The sequence below is a fragment of the Oenanthe melanoleuca genome, chromosome 14, assembly GCF_029582105.1.
Source record: "Oenanthe melanoleuca isolate GR-GAL-2019-014 chromosome 14, OMel1.0, whole genome shotgun sequence".
NCBI lineage: Eukaryota > Metazoa > Chordata > Aves > Passeriformes > Muscicapidae > Oenanthe > Oenanthe melanoleuca.
Window position 1 is genome coordinate 5,176,420 of NC_079348.1, and position 19,529 is coordinate 5,195,948.

At 41.6% G+C, this 19,529-nt stretch overlaps 1 protein-coding gene across 3 annotated transcripts in view; it reads right to left on the reverse strand.

Moving 5' to 3' along the window:
- Window positions 1-19,529, reverse strand: part of CARD11 (caspase recruitment domain family member 11) — a 44,037-nt gene that overhangs the window by 16,343 nt on the left and 8,165 nt on the right. The window contains exons 1-9 of one of the 3 annotated variants that reach the window (XM_056503111.1): window positions 15,959-16,347; window positions 6,885-7,097; window positions 6,182-6,319; window positions 5,197-5,522; window positions 4,302-4,481; window positions 2,565-2,717; window positions 2,346-2,471; window positions 1,658-1,855; window positions 978-1,157 (exon numbers count right to left, since the gene is read on the reverse strand). In XM_056503111.1, the coding sequence (XP_056359086.1) occupies window positions 978-1,157; window positions 1,658-1,855; window positions 2,346-2,471; window positions 2,565-2,717; window positions 4,302-4,481; window positions 5,197-5,522; window positions 6,182-6,319; window positions 6,885-7,083 (1,500 nt within the window). In that variant the 5' untranslated portion in view covers window positions 7,084-7,097; window positions 15,959-16,347. Of the gene's footprint in view, window positions 1-977; window positions 1,158-1,657; window positions 1,856-2,345; window positions 2,472-2,564; window positions 2,718-4,301; window positions 4,482-5,196; window positions 5,523-6,181; window positions 6,320-6,884; window positions 7,098-11,643; window positions 11,725-15,958; window positions 16,348-19,529 lie in introns of those variants that run through there. The other 2 variants (XM_056503110.1, XM_056503109.1) reach the window with 2 other exon arrangements.

Sequence of the window (19,529 nt, forward strand, 5' to 3'; positions counted from 1 at the left end):
CACACTGTAAACCAGATATTTTCACCACCTTTTTTTTTCACTGTTATGTTGTAATATACTTGCCCTTCTTTAAACAACAGGACCCAAAATTTAGAAAATATTTAGGTATCTAAATACCACAGCAGTGATGGAGGGTGAGCTACCTGACTACTTTTGAATGTCTGGCCCAAATACATCGCAATTTCCAGATTCTGCTGAGGGAACAAAGAGACAAAAGGTGAACTGGTTCCAGGCAGCTGTTAATACAACAGGCATCCTTTTGGAGTGTGCAATGTGAAAAATGCAGCTCTATCGCCATAGGTAATAATGACAGTCAGAGCTCAGAAAGGTTATGAAGGGCAGGGAGAATTCAAACACAGATGAAAGAAAGAGAACCTCAAAACCCCAAATGTTAGATTTTTGTGGGGTTTTTTTACGGTTCATGAGTCCAGCATCAGATAATAGCCATGTGAATGCTGCTAGCTGGGGAAGCATGAACCCAACTCATGCTACCCCTTCCTGTTAGGGTCAATGAAATTGCCATAACTTAATTCTAAATTAGATAGTTAATTTTGCTTGAGATTGTGTCCATTTCTTTCTATTTTTCCTTCCAGCTGCTGAAAGCTTTTCTACCAACGTTTCATTTTTCACCTTCAGTGTGTGTTGGACCTCAGGCATTATGTCATTTTTTTTTTCCCACTAATGTTAAGGAGGCAAAGAATCAATTTATTGACAACACTCCAAGAATGCGAATGAACAGCACAAGCGAGAAGAAAACAGAAAATGGGGAGAAGGGACAGAAAACAGTCTATGAAGCCTGATTAGATCTGCTCCTCAAGATGCAAATCACCACAGGGCAAAAACTGACAGCCCACTATCATACACAGATCTATTCTTATCTTTACAGCAGTTTCAGAGGCACAAACAAAACATGTGTTATGTCTGATAGTTCTTAAAGTCCCTGCTCTGTGTCATTCCAGCCTCAGATTCAGACACACCTGGATCCCCTTTAGGTTCAATCTTCTCTTGAGACGAACTTGATCAGGCAAGAAGAATTTGTTGTCTTCTGGAGAGTCCTCAGAAGTGGAGGAGTCATCAGCTTCCTGACCATTGGCTTTTGGGCCAGAAGTCCCAAAGGCCTGGGAGATAACGGTAATGGGAAGATTCCGTGGCAAACTCTAAAGATCACAAGGGAACACTTTTATTTCTGGCACCAGTTTGGTACAACTCATAACTTTCCTTTAGAGTAATCTGATTGAACCTATTGCAACTCAGTGCTTCAGGAGCTCATGTAGAATGTGGCTCCAGACCCAATAAGTAATTTGGGCTGAGATTTGTGGGGATTTCTGGTCACAGACTGAATTCTTTTTCACTCATGTTCCTAAAAAACATTTGTAGTTTCTACCCCATTGAAGAAAATAATTGTTTTTCTGAATTTTTCCCCTTGCATTTCAAGTCAAGCTGTGGAACAGCAGCCTTTGGGAAGCCACGTGCATGACAGACAACTTGAAAAACACTATCGCAAAGAATTCACAACACTGATATTTAGTAGGAGGAGATTATTTTTTTCAGTTAATTCATGGAAGGAATTAAGAAAGTCTCCTCTCCCCTCCAGACCAAAATGTTTGCAAAAGCAAATCTTAACCAAAGAACCAATGTCTGTCTTGCTCAGCCGTACCTGGTCGAGGAAGTTGCTGTCCTTGGAGAGGCGCCGCAGTTTGCACTCCAGGTTGACGATGCACGCTTCCTTCCGTACCACCTCGATCCTGAGCTCGTCATTCCTCTCCTCCAGCTCCCGGATCTGTTTCCTGTATTTATCCTTCTCAATCAGGCAGTGGGAGTACTGGGTCTGAGCCTCGTCACGCGAGCGGAATGCCTGCAGTGAGGGCAGGAAACCTCTTTGGCACCTGGGCACCAGGACCTCTCCTGCTGCTTTTGTTTGTAAGGTATTGGCAATGGGGACTTCAGAAGTGGTACCCAGTCACCCATTAACACAGCAATCAGGACCGGGATGTGCCACAGTAGCACCATTAAAAATTATGATGATGAGGGTGTGGTTCATTTACAGCTCCCTCTGGGCTGGGGGTAAAGTGTCCCAGAGTACAAATGGGGTGACTTGACATTGACATAAAGCCTTGCAGGAGCTGCTGTTAAGAACCTGGTCCTGCCTGCCAGATGCTACACTGTGGAAACAGCCCAATATTACCCTGTGTTTAATTACCATAATGCACATCCCAACAAGTAATTCTTTTAACTGCTTATTTTATAATGGTATTTTGGGGCCAATTACCTACAATTCCCCAAAGTGACACAGAACAGATAGAGTCTTTTGCTATTGATTTCCCCCTACTTTAACTGTGAGATACCTGGTCCCGCTCCTTTTCCACTTCTTCCAGCTGTATCATCACAGTGTTCATGCGGTGCTTGTACATCTCACAGTCTTTTCCTAGTGTTGAGCACTTTAACTCCAAATCTTCTTTCTCCTCAAGATACTGGAAATGACACACTATTAACCACCACTGCTCTCAGAGGCATTTTGGGCACCAGCCTGAGATATTCCACCTCTTTACCCTTCCATTCCTCACCTTGTCTCTCAAGTCCTCCACATGACGAATCTCCTCTTGGAGATTAAAGATCTTGTTGACCAACTCATGACGATCCTCCAGTGCCTCCTTACGGTCGTGTTCCAGAATATCCAAAATGGCTTTGTCTGAATCTGGCAAACCCCTCTTGTCAGCCTGAGGAAAGACATTTTTTAGAGCCAAGCCAGGGAAACAGAAAATAGTTTTGCAGGGAGAAAAGTGTCAGAGACAGTAAAAAGCAAGAGGAATAGCAAATGAACAAGGTACTGCAATGGGAAAGTAGGAGAAGAGATGGACATATGTTCATATTTTAAAGCAGTGTCAAAAAAGATGAATAAAATCTGTCTTGCTGTCAGAACAGTCTGATGAAGGAACTGTTTTACTGGTCTATTGTACTGGCTATAATTTGATCTGGCTTGGATGCACTGACAATTCTTCACTCCAAGCCCTGTATTCAAAACTCTTTTCTATTAATCAGCTATCACTGAGCACAAAAATCATCCTTTTCCAAAGAGCAGGGCCTAAGAAAATATTCAGGAGAATTTTTAAGGCATGCACAGGCTTTGCAGGACTGTGCTCAGAGAATATTAAACATGCCTGGAGTACCCTGTACCACGGCTTCATTTTCTACACTGTCCAGGAATATAATTTCTTTCAGATTTAAAATTAACAAGATTACCAAAGCAGGTTCCAACACATAATTGCTATCCAAAATGAACCATAAATGGAAGATGAAAAAAGCATAAAATGCTAGCAAAAGATATGAATATTTATTTTTAAAATACCTAGGCTGAGTTGGAGATTTCAGGGACATTTTGGTTATCCAGTATTTCTAAGCATATCTAAGCATTTCTAAACCAAACTGGTTTGAGTTTATTTATACTTTCACTTAGGAGAATTTAAATCCCATTTTTAGCTATTTCACTGTTTCTTTAAGAGCGGTAAGACCATTTCAATTAATATAAGAGACCTACATGAACCAGAGCTTCCAGAATCTTCTACCCTACACTCTTTCTCAACCTTTGAATTGGATTTGTGTTAGAACTAAGAATCATTAGGCATGGCTAGAGGCTACAGCCATTTCTGAAACTTCTATTGAAAATTTTTAGCTGTCATTTTAAAATGCCACAAGCCTTTTCTAACAAAGTGCTAAGTAATCTCACATATATCCCAGTATTTGGCTAAGCTCCTACAGAGGAGTCCTAAATGTGCTGTACATCAACTGTTTTCCCTACCTGCCCAAACACGGGTTGGTGAAGCTTCCTGTGCAGGTTACAGCAGGGTTCTGCAGGGCACCCTGGTGCTTAGTGACCACTCAAGTACAGGAATTTTTATCATCCTCTGCTTCATTAAAACCTTTTGGCAAAGATATGACAACAGCCTAACATGGAGTACACAGTGCAACTGTCAGAAATTTCTGTGCTGGCTGTTTAACACAGATTTGTAGTGACAGGCTGGTACAATGTTCAGCAATTAAACACTGCACTCTTGGAAGAGCCAAGTTCTCATGTATACTTGATTTTTTTAGAGGACTGTTTTTGTAGAACTCCTCCTCATGCATGTGTCTGTACAGGGAGCACTCCAGGCAGCTGGGAGCTGCACAAGCAGCCTTCTGTTTGTCCAAACTTTACATTTATGCTGGTTGGAGCTTTGCAAGCAGAGGTTTCAGCCAATACCTCCTGCACTGTAACTGGAGAATGTGTGGGTTTGGATTTTAAAGGCAGCAAGCTGCTTTTATACCTGAATGATGGACTGTAACTCCTGGATTTTTGTCTTCATCATCTCATTTTCCCGCTCCAGCTCCAGAATCTGTTCCTTTTTGGGTCGGTTTTCAATATCATTTTTCAGCTTCAAAGACTGGTTCCTCTCCAGCTTGCACTCCTCTTCCACCTTGTTCAAGCGATGCTTCAGCTGATCAATCTAAAGCAGCCAGGGAGCAGTGAAAAGGAGAAAGAGGAGAGGAAGGGAATTCTTCCTAGCTCTGACATTCTGTGCTCTGAAAAAATTCTCACTTCCAGGTGGAAAACACAGGGGGGAAAAATAGCTTAAACTGTGAATGCTAACAAGAAGTCAATAATTGGGTGTTAAATGTCCACAACTGAACTGGTGAAGTCTCAAGTACAAACCTGATACTTGCCAGCAACAACTCATATGGGCTGGTTGTGAAATTTTAGAATACCTGGACCAAAAAATATTCTCAATCCTCCAGTAAATAGAGAGATATGAAATAGAATGAACACTTAAGAGGCTGACCACACATTGTGCTTTTTGCACAAGGACTATTTGGATCAGGAAAAACGGGAGAAAATTTAGGATATCTTTCTGAATAAATCCCCAGCAGCAGTAGTGCTGTTGGATAACTGTACTAAGATATTACTGAGCCTGAAAAAGCTAAAATTATGTTTTTAGCAAGCAGTTATGTTTCAAATTTTATTTTTACTTGCATTCTATTCTGTTAATTCATTATCTGCCATCAATACACCTCACTACAGTTGGCATTTCTGTACAGTGATGCCTTCAATCATCTGGATGAGCAAAGCAAATGAGAGCTCCACATCTTTCTGCTGTCAGAGGAGGTCTCATTTTCCCGGATGCCACTGGCACCCTCCATTGCTGCCCAGTGCATTTATCTCACCTTCAGCTGCAGGTCCCGGCTCCTTATCACAGCCATGCTCTTCTCGTCGCTCAGCTGGGCATATCTCATGGCCAGATTGTAGTTCTCATCTTTCACCTTGACCAGCTCATCATTGTAGTTATTCCTCTCCTCCTTCATCTTGTTGTATCTCTCCTGGAAGGTCAGCAGCTCTATCTCGTTCAGCTTTAGCTGCTTTCGCTCATCCTCCAGCTGGCGGGACTTGGCCAGGAGCTCACAGCGCTGCATGTCTTTTGTCTTCACTTGCTGCTGGAGCTTGATGATCTCATTCATTAGGAAATGGGTAAGGCCTTCATGTCCCTCCTCCACTGAAAATATTTGAGCAGCTTATCAATGTCTGGTAAAGTAACTTATTTAAGTTACTTTATTAATAAGGTAATCAGTAGGATCAGCAGAACTGTGTAAGGAACAAACAGCCCAGAATATGTACAGAGGTGCAGAATTTACACAAATTCCCACACCTGTAGACCTGTATGTCTAACTGGGAACAGTACAGGTATTACACAAGCACACTGGTATCAGAATCACAATATACACATGTATAGCTTGTCTGATAGAAGATGAAGCCTTTACATTTGTCTTGTTTCAGCTGAGCCTGTGGAAATAGCACAACCTTTGTAAAAGGAATCTGTACAAGTAAAATGAATCCGAATGCTTCAAATATGCTGCACATGTGTAAGTCATCCGTAACAGTAATTTAGTCCACTGTTCCAACATAGCTTCTCTTGAGAATTCTGGAAATGCCTATCACTCCATTTGAAGCTCTTCAGTTGCATTCAGACAGCTGGGACATTCATTCAGACAGTCCCTTTGCTTTATTACCTACCACATTTTGCTTTGAAGGGGACTGAAAAACATTCTACACCAAGATTAGCTTTTATTTCCACTTCTTGCCCGAAAAAAAAACAAGCCAGTCTTCCAGAGAGTCCTTACTTTGACAGGCTCCTTTGTGATTGATTCTACTCACCAACAATAGTGGAAAATCTCCGTGTAGGTTCTTTCCCTGTCACCAGTTTGTAGAGTTCAGGGTAGTAAAACTCCAGGCTCTCTAAGAACACCACGTAGCCCCTCTGGCCCTTGGTGTGCAGGATGTCCAGCAGTCGGCCTGGGTACAGACAGCAGAGAGTGACACATCAGCCCCATGAGCAGCATGAGCAAATACCACATCCCCGATGTTCATCTCTGCCACAGCAACGAGCTGTGCAAAATCCAGCTGATTAACTGAGTTCATAAAGTAATGCCACCAATTCTGTATGTTTGTGCTGATCGTTATTCTGCAGGAGTGTGGGCAAATTGGTCTCTGGAACAGAAATTTCAAAGGACAAATTATTCAGTGCAGCCTTTACCAGGCAGGGATGGCAGATCTTCCAGTGACAAATCACAAAGTACTGCAAGACAGTTGAAAAGCTACTCCTGGAATGGCACTAACTGCTGCTTGTGTTAACTGAAATATTTGCCAAGGCTTTGATGGGAATTTGAACCCCACAAACTGCACAGCACTAGAAAGAGTCTTTGTTATCAAAATAGCAGCAGAATCTCCCGGTACATCAAACCTCCTGTAAATAAGATAAAAGAGTTTTCATCTGATAATCTTTAACTTGATTCAGGCTCTCTCCAGACTTAGGAGCAAAGCTATTCAGAGATACAGATGGAGCAGACCAGATAATTACCTGCCCTGTTAATTTTGGAGGGCAGCATGAGTGAGTTGAGCACCTCATCCTCATCCTGCTCATCGATGACTTTGCACTGCCGTAAGTAGGGGGTCAGTTTGGCTGGGTTGATGTAGCGGCTCAGCATGTGCCGGTTGCACTCCACGTTCTCCCACAAAGCCTCCTCTTCATCTTTCAGTGTCTCCAGGCAGTCATCCATCTCTGCCTCTGCCCCTGAACAAAGGACACAATTGGCAAATGAACACCAAGCAGGACAGCTGCAATCCTGGTACTTTTTTGTGCTTCCATGTCATATGGGATGAGCTCAGAACCACTTCTGATGAATTTGCCCAATATTTGCCCAATATTGAAGCTGTTTGAAGTGCAGCCTGTCCTCAGCTCATCTGGGAAATGACAGTTCACATAAATGCTATCTTGAGCCTATGAACTACTGCTCATTGCTCTCCAGTGATGAATCTGCACTCAGCCAACTCCACCAAGCTCTCTACAAGTCAGAGGATGTCTCTGCTCAAGAGAGGCAATGGCAAAGGGCACAGTGCAAGCCAAGAAGGGAATGAACCTGCAGAGCTCAGAGCAAAGACAAATACTGGCTGCAGGCAATGAAGGCTTTCATCTTCACCTCCTTTGCTCCTCCAGGCTGTACTGATGTGAACCTGCACAGATGTGATGAGCCAGCACCTGTAAGTGGCTGCACACAAGAATAGTTAAGGCAGGTCTGTGTGTGCAGCTGGCACTGAGGGGTGGAAGTGCAGGTACCTGAGAGCTCAGACCTTGCCTTTCCTGGCAGGAGGGGGCAGGTAACACATTCTGTCACTGCAGTCTGGAAATGTTCTTGACTCATGCAAATGTTGTCACACGGTTTCTGAGTGCTTGCGAAGCAATTTCCTGCCAGTTCCTAATTTGTACCCACCTCATTAGAAAAGGTTACATGGCAGGCTACAGTGAGGCAAGAAAACTTGTACTGAAGTTAAAACTAAAGAGACTTTGTAAAAAAAATAAATCTTTCCTTCTTTATTTTGTGATAAATATTAACCCTTCAACTACTACTATTTTTGCATTCTAGACCTTGTGATCCAGGTGGCACGTGGAGCATGAGCTTCTATTTCAAGTTCAGAGACCCTGGTGGAAGCAGAATATGCAGTTCCTGGAGCATGTGAGATGAGAGCTCTGCTTTATGAGGCTTTGCTGGTAATCAGTAACTACAGACCTCAAAAACAACATGTTTTTCTCAGCTTCCAGTTTTAGGAACTGGGGAGCAGCCTGTGTTACACTGAGAATCCCTGAGCAAAACCAGCTCATGAACTGCATAACCAAGGGCTATTAATTCCTCATTTTGAAAACCAAAGCCAAAAGTGCTAATCTGCTAAATAATGTGTTTGCCAGTGTTCTCACATAATGAAATACAGAATATTCCTATAGAAACAATGCATGCTCTCTGATGCTTTTAAAAGCTTTCCCAATTTGTCAAAAATCCTAGCCTGGGTTTCAATATCTCTATGAGAAAAATTTGGATGGTTTTTCACACTATGGATAAGTTAAGGGAGCACTGGCAGGGGCTTTGTTCTTCTCCAGTACTCCAGCAGTTCTTTTCTTTGCAGTTTCACATCCTAGGAGCCACTTATTCCACATTTGCTTTGATGCTTGTATGGGGATTCATTACTCCACTGACTGCTATTATATATTCTGGGAGAGAAAGCAGTCCCCAGAGGGCCAGGAAGACCAGGGCACTTCAATGGGATGCAGAATCATGGGGCAAGGCTGTAGTTAGGGGGAAAATCTCCCTGATCTTATGAACTCCACACTGGCTGGGTGAAATTCATACTGAATGCCAGTATTTATGTGTGGTAAAAATGACTCTGAAGCGATGAGCAGAATAAAGGTAAAACAATAGAGAAAAAGCTTTACAAAGCAGGTTGTAGTGGGAGGAATGCTAAAGGTGAAAGAGCTTCATCTGAAGTCCTCACACATTCCCATGTATTTTACTCTCCACCTTTATTCTGGAAGTCACTGTATTTCACTTCAAAGGTGAATTTAACAAATGCTACATAATTGGAGAAGCTGGACTTTGGGGAGTAGAAGGCAGAGAAGCAGAAGGTCACACAGTACCTCAGTCAGCTCACAGCCACAGCCACCCAGTGCAGCTGAAAAAAGGAGAGTCACAGGCCCTTTAATTTCTGGGAGCGTACCGGGAGCTCACGGATGAACCTCAGAGTGCAAAAGAAGCACTTGCCTGAATTTCATAAAATGCAAGATATCTTGTAATCTGCAGCGCTGAACCAGAAATTACTGCACACTGTCAGCAGTTCCCTCAGGACATTAGTAAGGGATTTCTCCACTAAATGATTCAAAGAAGAGTTCACTCATCAGCGTAATTCTCAACATGAATACACTTTTTTTTTTTTTTTTACCTGACATTAAAAAAAAATCTTTATCAAATAGTCCCTTGTGTATGGGCATAATACATCCATACTGTTATTTTGGGGACATAATGTTTAATGGGAAAGTAATAAGTATATTGGATGAGTGGCTAAGAATTTTAAAAGATTTCTGGTAGCAAACTCCTGCTAAACACAGTCTATTATAAGGAGAGCAAGCCCTAAGAAATTAAATTTAGTGCAGTGGTCTTTCACTGCCAGGTAGGTATGTCAGACTCCCTTTTGCTTCTTTCTTTGGAATTCCACCTTGGAAATGCCCTGCCAGAATACCAGCTAAGCTCTGCTCTAACAGCCTGTGCTGCCCAGCAGCTTCCAGGGATGTGGCACAGGTATCACTCCTCCCCTTCCTGGAGCTTGAGGTGCTGCCTTTGGTGTGAGCCTTTGGCTGGTCTAAGAGCACAACCCCCATGGAGCTCCAGTGTCCTGTGGAGCTGTTCCAAAAAAAAATAGCAATAAAGAGCTGATATTAGTGCAGAACCACTCCTACTGAGGAAATAATTCTTTGATTTAGTATTTAATATAATGTTGAATAGGAAACAAAATGCTTGCCATTGGGTGAAATTTTGGTGTGCTGGTCAAAAACCTAGATGGAACAACTGAAACTCAGTGGGAAACCAATAAAGGTCTTGTACTACTGGCTTTAATTTTAGAAGTTTTTTAGCAGTACATGCATTTTCTAGGCATTTTATAGCCCTTATTCCCTGCTTCTGTCCTTCCTATGATGATACTGCAGAAAAGTTGTTTTCACTTATAAAATTAAAAATTACAGATTTAAAATTATTTCAAATGTGTAATCACTTATTTAATCTGATCTTTATTACCATTATCTAATTTGTGATTCCAACACCTCTTGAGCTGTAAACTAACACATCCATGAGTTGTGATATGTCATAGAAATACTGTGGCATCCGTTACAAATCACAGGTGTGAACTCACAGACTTGGACTGACTTCAACAGACATTAAGCAAAAAGAAATCAGAAATCACCACAGCAGATAAAAAATTGCTCTCCTGCTGCTCCTTTCAGTAGTTAGTATACAAAATAGCTTTTAACTGCAGGAGAGCTTAATCCAGTAATAATCTCAGCTAGTTGTATCTATTTCAAAGGTCTCTGTAGATGCAGACAAATAAAAGAGAGGATTCCTTTTTACATTAAAAGGAACACTCTGCTCCCCTTGTCTCCTTTTCTCTCTCAGGGACTATCCTTCTGCTGGCTGTTACACACAAATGAATGGTTCTGGATGTTTGCTGGTTTTTTCGTGGTGTATTTTTCAGCTGAACAAATCACCTTGCAGTTAAAGCTGCTCTCTGTTCTCAGTCAGACTCTGCACTCTCATATGTCAGTGACACTCTCCACTGATCAAGGGAATAAAGCCTGCAGGCTTCAGACCCAGGGGTTCTATAAAGTGCTCATCATCAGGTCACATCTAAAGCTTCATTTTTGTTTTTTGTGCTTTGTTTGATGAAGGTGCAGAAATTAACCCTTCAGCTGTTTAATTATTTGCGTCCCCGTGCTCTCAATTCCTGCCAGCCTGTCAATACTCAGGAATTATCATGAAGCTGAGTGCAAATGCACCTTTCAGCTCAGGTTTCGGATTTCCTGATATTTCCTTTGTGAAATATGAAAAAAAGGTTTTTCTCTCCCTACTGAGAAGCAGAAGAAAGTTTATTTTGGAAGAGGTAATCTACTGTTATGATTTGGATTTCTGCATTTGTCACAGATGTTTGCAGACTGGCAGTATTTAAAAAGAAACCACAGCAAACTAAATGTTTTGCATATTGTATGTTAATAAGAACAGAATTTTGTGTTAAATGCTGAGCATGAAAGAATTACATACAAATCATCATACTTTAAACCAAAAATAAAGATGGAAACAACACCCCAAAATTGTGCATCTAATTATCCTCGGTATTTTGAGGGTGTTCTGCATCCTCTTTCTCTGCACATCTCCAGAGTCCGTGGGGCAATGTCTTTTCTCCCTGCAGTTTGTACAGCACCTCACATGACAAAGTGTAACAACTGGGTGATTTTCTCAAAAGCTGCTTGTGTGGATATGTGCAGATTTGCAGTATCAGAGAACCACAAAACCACAAAGGGATTTAGCTCTATTTTTACTTTTAGAGGAAAGTCACAGTTTAAAGTGTGATAAGGAAATTATATTCCTTTGCTTAAGGACAGGAGAGCTCTGTGTGCCTTCCAGGCTTTCTGAAATGCTGAATACCAGCAGTTTTCAGTTATGTTGGCTGCTCTCTGGATGTTCTGTGGTACTGAAAACCACTTTTAAAAGGTTTAAACATTGATAAAGACTACTAAATTTGCTTACCTATCCTTGCAATTTTTTTTGATACAGATGTTAAATCCAAACTCCCAAAGGAGACGAGGCATCTGCCTTTAAGAATCTGCACTTTATATCCTTTCTTTCTCCCTCAGTGTCCCCACCTGAAAACAAGGTTGGCAATGAGTATGCTTGTGACAAGGTAGGATTTGTTAATTAGTGACTGCAAAGCACACAGAACCAGTGAGATGGAAAGCCCCCAGAAAGATATAAAGATATTATTAGTGCAGCTTTATTGCTTCAGACTCTGCAGACTTCAGAACACTTTCTGAAGGCAGCAGCCCTGCTGACTGGGCTGGCTTGTATTTCTGTTTGGGTCATAGTGATGCACATGAAAAGAACCATTCTGTGTATCTCAGAACTCCTTCTTTATACAAGAGATTCAACCAGCTTACTTATTTCAACAAAATATAAAAGAAAAAAAATAGAATAAGAGATACCAAAGTAATAGAAGAGCAAGAGGCTTTAAACACAAAATAGGATTATTTTTGCACAAGGATGTCTTATTCAATTCCATTGAGTCAATCTGCCTGTTCCACACAGCCTACAAAAGAAACTCCAAACACCAGCAGACCTGCAAGGCTGCAGTAACTAACATGAGTAGTACTCCCATTTTCTGAACAGAAGAGTGGGAGAAGAAGCAAACCAAACTCCATAATTGGTTCAGAGAGTTCTGGAGGCATCTTCATCTGGCTTCAGAAGAGAGAAAGAAAATTCCCTTCATTTTCATAACTATAACCTCAACAACTAAATGAGAGAAAAAGAAATGAAAGAAATGAAAAAGAAATGTTACTCTCACTCACGACTTCTCGATTCTGAAAAAAAACCAAAACAAACAAACTAAGCAACTGAATAAATCAGAGATTTATGTCTAATCACCATTCCTGTCCTAACAGAAGAGGGTCAGAAGAATTAATACTCTTGGAACTCCCTTTAATTATCACTGTCTTGGTTTTCATTTACTTTCCTAAGAACAGATCCATATAAAGCCCCCATCTCAGAAAAAGGAAGGGTAACTCATGCATAAAGCACAGATCAATTACTGGTGCTGTCAGTCAGGACACCCAACAGTTTGCTTAGAACCACCTAAACCAGAAAACACTCTGTGCTACAAAGACAAGTTTTCAATGATGCAGGAAAATATTGCCTAAGAGTTGAACAATGAATGAACTGAATTCCACACTTACTACATTGAGCTTTGAGTGTTTTGAAATTGCAAATGAAATTCTATACAATTCCTATTGTTTTCTGGAGGAAAACACTATTTCCACATTAAGAACCTTGTTTTGCCCAATGCAGTATTGTTACAAAGACCCCAATCAATGCATCAATACTCCTTAGGATCCTGTAATGATTTCTGTTTCAGAAAAGGCTGAGATTGGTGCTTTTCCATTTCTCACCCCACCTGCTGGCAGTATCTGCTCTACCTCTTCCTCAAGTCTGGCAGCTTTAGAGCCTCTGTGCTCCCATCACCTGATCTCACAGGAAGGAAATGACTCATTTTGCTCAATGACCAACTGAGAGCAGGTTGTGCTGCCTCCAACATGCAACAGGCAGCATCCAATCAGCTTTGGTTGTAGCACACACATTATTGATAATAAACAAAGACAATGGAAAAATCCTCCTCTGCAAATAGCTGAAGTGATGTTTTGACAACTGTCATTTCTCTGTGCATCACTATTTCCTACAAACAATTAGGCTGCTTCCAGCTCTGGCAGTAACACACAGTTTAAGCACTTCTGAGAGAGGAGCAAATTTTGGGGGTGGATTCATCTCACCGTTTTGAATTAGGCATTAATTTAGAATCCCGTTCCTCTCTAGTGAATGAAAAATGCTCTGTTCAAAACTCCTCATTCCACTATTTTATATTTCCACCTTGGAATTATCTCCAAAGTTTGGTTTCCAGTCACCCCAAATCACCTGGGTTCCCTATGGGGTCCATGGAGAGAGATTTGTCCTCCTCATGCCAATATCTACAGTGGTGATTAGATGGGCATTATTCTGTTTTCACATATTATTTGAGAATCTGATACCCAGGTTTCAGAAACTGTCATACTGCCATTATTGAATGCTAATATGTTTAAAAGTAAATGAGAAATGAGTGATATGAACAATGAGAGATGCAGAAAAAAAAGTGAAGAGGGGAAAGAAAGATGAAATTTGAAGGTGAAAAACGGTGAGGTAGAGGAAAAAGGAAATATTAAATAGGGAACAGGAAAAGAAAAAGAAAGTTAGAGAAAGAGGAACTCAACAGAATGAAAGTGAGGAACAAAAATGAGACAGAGATGAGAATAGGAAAGGCCTTACTAATGGCAAAGGCAAGGAATGTGGGAATAAATAGGGAAGGACCTGCCACGGATCCTGAAACATTAGGAATCAGCATTACTTCTGAGCATGCAAATCAAGATAATGGCACAGTAATTAAAATAAATAATTTACCACAGGATTTCAGTGCATCTATTTTAAAGGATTTGCAAAGTAGCAGTGGAGAGCTGAGCGCCTGACATTTAATAAATGCTTTAATCTGCACATGCTCCATCCTATTCCGCATGGTGATGAGGAGGGCAGCAGAAATCTCTGTGCTAACATAGAACAAATATGTTTATATAGCTGCCCTTCTCTTCTGGAGCATCAGCTACTGACACAAGCATTTCCTTTCAACCAATGTGTGCTAAAAGCCAAGATCTAAGGAAGAAGCTGTCGTCCTCAGGCTGCCAAGGCTCATGAGAATGGACCTCATTACTGGGTCCCAGGTTAATTTTTTCTTTAGACTGACTCACTTTGTTTTTGCAACTAATAATGAGATTCTTGCCAGCTCAGGAGAAGGTGGAGGCGCAGCTGGGGGCAAGTCCTGTGTGTTTAGGAGGAGTCTTGAATTAAAAATTCAAGTTGCTCAAAGATGCAAATGGTTTGATGACAGTAGGTCAGGTCCCAGTAAATGTGTGCTCGAATTACAAAATCCAGCACATTCTTTGGCACAGACAGCCAGTGCTTGTGAGGAATCTCCACAGATTGAGCTACACAAGAACCTGGTAAGGACAAGGGTTCATTAACTGGTACATATGAAACCTGCACAACCCTGGCACAGCCAGCCTGATTCTTATCAGTGTTAACATTTCACTTCTATTAATACAAGTTCACATCAGGAAGAGAGAAAGAATTGTAGCTCTGCCAAGCAAAACTCCTACTTAGTCTGTTTCTTGAAAAAATTGTCACTTTCTACAAACTCTTACATTACAGAAGTTTAAAAAAAAATAACAGAGAGAAGAACACTTTCCATCTAGTCAGATAATGACCCTATCTAGGTGATACTCTCATCTCCAGTCAAAGGGTAACACAGAACGCATTCGAGGAGAGGACTGCACTCACTTAAACAATCTCCACATTTGGAAACAACTGACAGTAAATGTGAAGGCCATTCTTAAAACAGAAAAGGTCACACTTCAATCTTGAATACTGTCAGATAATCTCACTGCAATTCACCATGGCCCAGGAAAGTTTCAAAATAATATTTCATATATCAGGCTTTATAACATGGTGGGAAAATAAGACATAAACCTATATGGAGAATCATGGAACTATGGAATCTTCTGAGTTGGAAGGGACCCACAGCCAGTCTGGTTCCTGGTCCTGCACAGACACTCCAATAATCCCACCCTGAGAGTGTTATCCAAATGCTCCTGGAGCTCTGGCAGCCTCGGGGCTGTGCCCATTCCCTGGGGAGCCTGGGCAGTGCCCAGCACCCTCGGGGGAAGAACCTTTTCCTGATATCCAACCTAAACCTCCCCAGACACAGCTCCAGCAGTTAAAGAATCCCACAGCTAGAAAAAACACACAAAATACAAAGAAAGACTGAAAAAGAAATCAACCCTGATTACCCTCCTTTAAAGATCAACCTTAACAAACTGCTCCTCCCATGCAAACTGTTTACTCAGTACAAGAGCAGCATGCACTGATTATTATGAGAATATGATTTACTTAAATATCTTAAATACTCTGCAAAGGTACAATGGCTGCCATCCAGCTCTGTGAAAACTTACCCATTTGTGTTTAGCTTCTCATTTCCAACAACATACCCTGTTGGATCAAACATGGCCAGCTTCCTAAAGATGATGGCTCTTACGGTTCACACATACATTTTGCTCATTTTAATAAATGCATTGGTTATCTAGATAGAACAGGTATCTACACCTTATTACTTTTTGTGACCTCTTTGTAACCATTACTTTTAAATAGACTCTAACTTTAAAGAGCAGGCTGCTCTCCTGTAGCTCCACTGTAGCTGGAACAATGTCATACATACCTTACACAACCAGCATCTCACTGGAAGAGATGAGCTCCACTCCTAGCCACAGTCTGCCACAGTCCTGGGTGCTCTGCTCATTGACCAAATCCTTGCACCTTGCTCAGAGCTGCAGGAACACCTCAGCCAGCAGCACACAACACACACAACACACACAGAGGACAACTGGATGCCATTTGATGAGAAAAAGCCTTCAGTAAATCACAGCAGCCTGGGCTAGGAAGGGCAAACCTTCACCAGGAATCAGAAGGAGCTTGGTGTTTTACTCCTTGTTCGTGGAAATGGTTGTGGTTGTTTTACTAATAGATCCTCCCCTCTTGTGCTTTCTGGTCACCTCTTCTTGCTCTGTGCCCTCTCTCCTCTTTCACCAGTGTTGTGGGACTGTGACATGCAGCTCCGGAAACCTCCACCCGCCACCCTCCCTCTCAGACTTGCAGGCTATAAATAGCAGGCAGAAAGGTGCTGGGGGCTGCCTTACTTCCCTTTTCTTCTGAGCAGAACTTTCAAATGTGACACTGCTGCTGAGGGAAGTCTTAGAGGAAGTGCTCTCACGGCCATGGGGAGCTGGGAGCTCTGGATGGAGCAGCAAGGGCCTGAGGAGGACCTCAAACAGGTCCTTTTCTCCTGCAGAGAACCCAGCTGGGTTTCCTTAGCCATCCCCTGTCACCAAAGGCCTGCAATTAAGAGCTGGAAAGCAATCTCTGGAAAACAGAGAGAGAATTTCCTCTCTGTCTTGCAGAAGGGCTCCTGTGAGTCACTTCTGTAGTAATCTAAAGAAAAAATGGTCTGTTTGTACATTGTCTGTCCATTATTTCTGTAGTGGTAATGTCTCCCTGACCTTGTCCTGCTGTCTTGGGGAAGAGATAATGCCAAATGCTTGGCAATTCTATATTTTCTATGTTCAAAGCATTGCAAGGAGGAATTAAGCATCTTCTGTTGCTCTCTCCATAACTAAGCCCATTGCTCTGATGATAGGGAATAAAATACTGTAAAGCTTTCATGTGGAAAATTCATCCCCAAAGAATTAACTAACCATGGGAAGAGACTAAACTCTGGTCTCATCAGGAAACTCTGTCCGGTTCAGTTCATGGTTAATGTGTATGTTTTTTTTTAAAGACCAAAGAAACAAAGTACTAAAATAGCAATAAATCTGACTATTTGTCTTCACCTAGTGTGGTTCTTAACCATGAGTCAAAGTAAGAAGAAGGATGAGAATTGTATTGAATTCTCTGCTGACTCTGGAAATAAATATTTGTGAAAATAACAACTATAAAGTGATGCCAGAATTACATTCCACCTGTGAGCACCCCAGCCTTTAAGGATGGCCAACTGCTATTAAAACAACATCTACAAAAAACTACTACAAAAGCAATATTTGCAGGATTATTTGCACCCAAATCCTGATTTTCAGATGTTTAACAGCTCAAAGGGTGGTAACCAACTCAGAATCAGGGGAAGTTGGTGTTATTCTTCTAACTTATGCCTTGAAGCACAACAATTCCTTAGCACAAGCTGACAACAAAATAATTTGCAGAAAAGCCTTTGTTTTAAATGCAATGTTGCATTTGTGGCTGGGGTGAGGTTACACACAAGATGAGCACAAGCAAACAGCTCCCACATGTGAGGATTGATTTCCCCAATTTCTCATTCCTGCTCCAGGGCACAGCTCGTAATTAGGGTCAGATTTTCTAAGAGCACAGGTGGTATTTAGGCACCAAAATAAATGGCCAGATTTTTGCCAGCCTTGCCTTGGAGTGTGGGATTAGGTGGTGAATCATAGGGCTGCTGAGCATTAAGCACTTTTTAAAAACTGGGCTTCTCTACACACTTAAATGAAAGTTGAGCACTTTCAAAAATCTCACAACTGGAACGTTCTTCAAATTCTAGGTATTGGAAAAATGGGGCTTTAAAGCTTTGTGAGGTGCTAATTTTTACATGAATAGGGAACTGCTGTCTATAGCACCTATAAATCTGGCTGGCAGCAGTATTTAAGTAGTTCTGGTTCTCTAGTGTTATATAAACTCTGCAGCAGTGCACATTCTATAGGGAAGAGGGCAGATGCTGTGTGCTAGTGCTTACCTGTGTTAATTCTAAGCTGTGAAATAAATATTTTGCTAGCTAACAGGTGATGACAAACACTGCAGATGCATCAATCTCTTTTCAGCATATTGTCTCCAGCCACAACTGAGATTTTAAGAATTAAATGAAATTTTAGGCTTTGAACCCTCTGAGACATAAAAAGAAGGGTTCTTTCTACATAACTTTCTACAAGGAACCAAAACAAATTTATTTTTCTTATGCTCAAAAGCTAATACAGTGTAGAAACTGTATGAGGTTTTAGATTAGACTCTCCTTTCATCATTAGTTGCTCTATTTATCTTTTTTTTTCAAAGCCGGTGAGTTCAGCCTTGCAGAATCCATGCTGCTGACTCAGCTAACTGAGCCAAAACTCATAAAAATCTATTTAAAAAAGGTCCAATGATTTTATTTTCCAATCGTAAATATGAAATTTAATTAGCATCTCATTGCTAACGAAGTCACCATGGAAGACAAGACTGAGGAATTAGGTACAGTGATGGAACATCAAGCATAAGACAAAGCAACTGTTATGCAGGACCCAGTTTAACTCCTGCTTTTCTCCACTCATGTTTCAGATTTTTTGGGAATGATGGGCAGTTTTCACAGGTTTCCTTCTCTGAGAGCAAGTCCCTTCTATCGTCTCTGTGGCAGTAATTACTCCATCATGATATCCCATCATGTGAAATACGAAATAACAACAGATAAGGTTCACTCTGGATTAGAAAAAGAAGCAAGGCAGAGCAAGTTAGATCTGCACTCAAAATCCTGTTTTGTCATAAGCTACTCAGGTCAGCAAGTGTTTCAAATCCTGTAAAAGCAATAGACTCATCAAATGAGAAAAGAACTCTCATTATTCTCCAGGGTACTGCAAACATCAGAAAGATTAAAGGAATTTTTTTAAACTAAGCATGTGGAGAATTAAAAAAGTCTCTTCAAATAGGAATGTGTCCAATTTTTTCACTATTAGCAATTTTAGAAGCTGTGTCCCAGGCTGACATCAGCACTGAGGTTGGCATTACTTGGTGGAATTCTGTCAACTGGGAGCATCCTCTGCCCCCTTCTCCCTGAGCTCTTGAGAGGTTGGCAGCTCTTACTCTGGCTTCACCCCCCCAAGTGGATTCCACGAGTGCCTTTCCCTGCACAGCAGCACAGTCACCTGAGCTGGAGGCAGGGACAGCTTCTCTCCTGTGCCCCACTGGCTGCCTCAGCGAGCACAGAACATCACAGCAGAGGGGACTCGGTGCAAATGCTGTGGGACAGCTCTGCAAGGGCTGGGGAACTGTAGTAACCACAAAGCTGTGTGTGCTTTCTCCCCACACTCACACTGAAATTGTTCACAGCAATCAGCGTGGGAGGAAGTGTTTACAGGACCTTTCCTGAGAGCGACTAATCATTAATAACTCCTGGATTGCCACAAGGGCTTTGGCAGTGACTGTGTGATTGGGCAAGCCCCTTGGGTGCTCTCAATGACAACATTCTCTGGGGTCAAAAG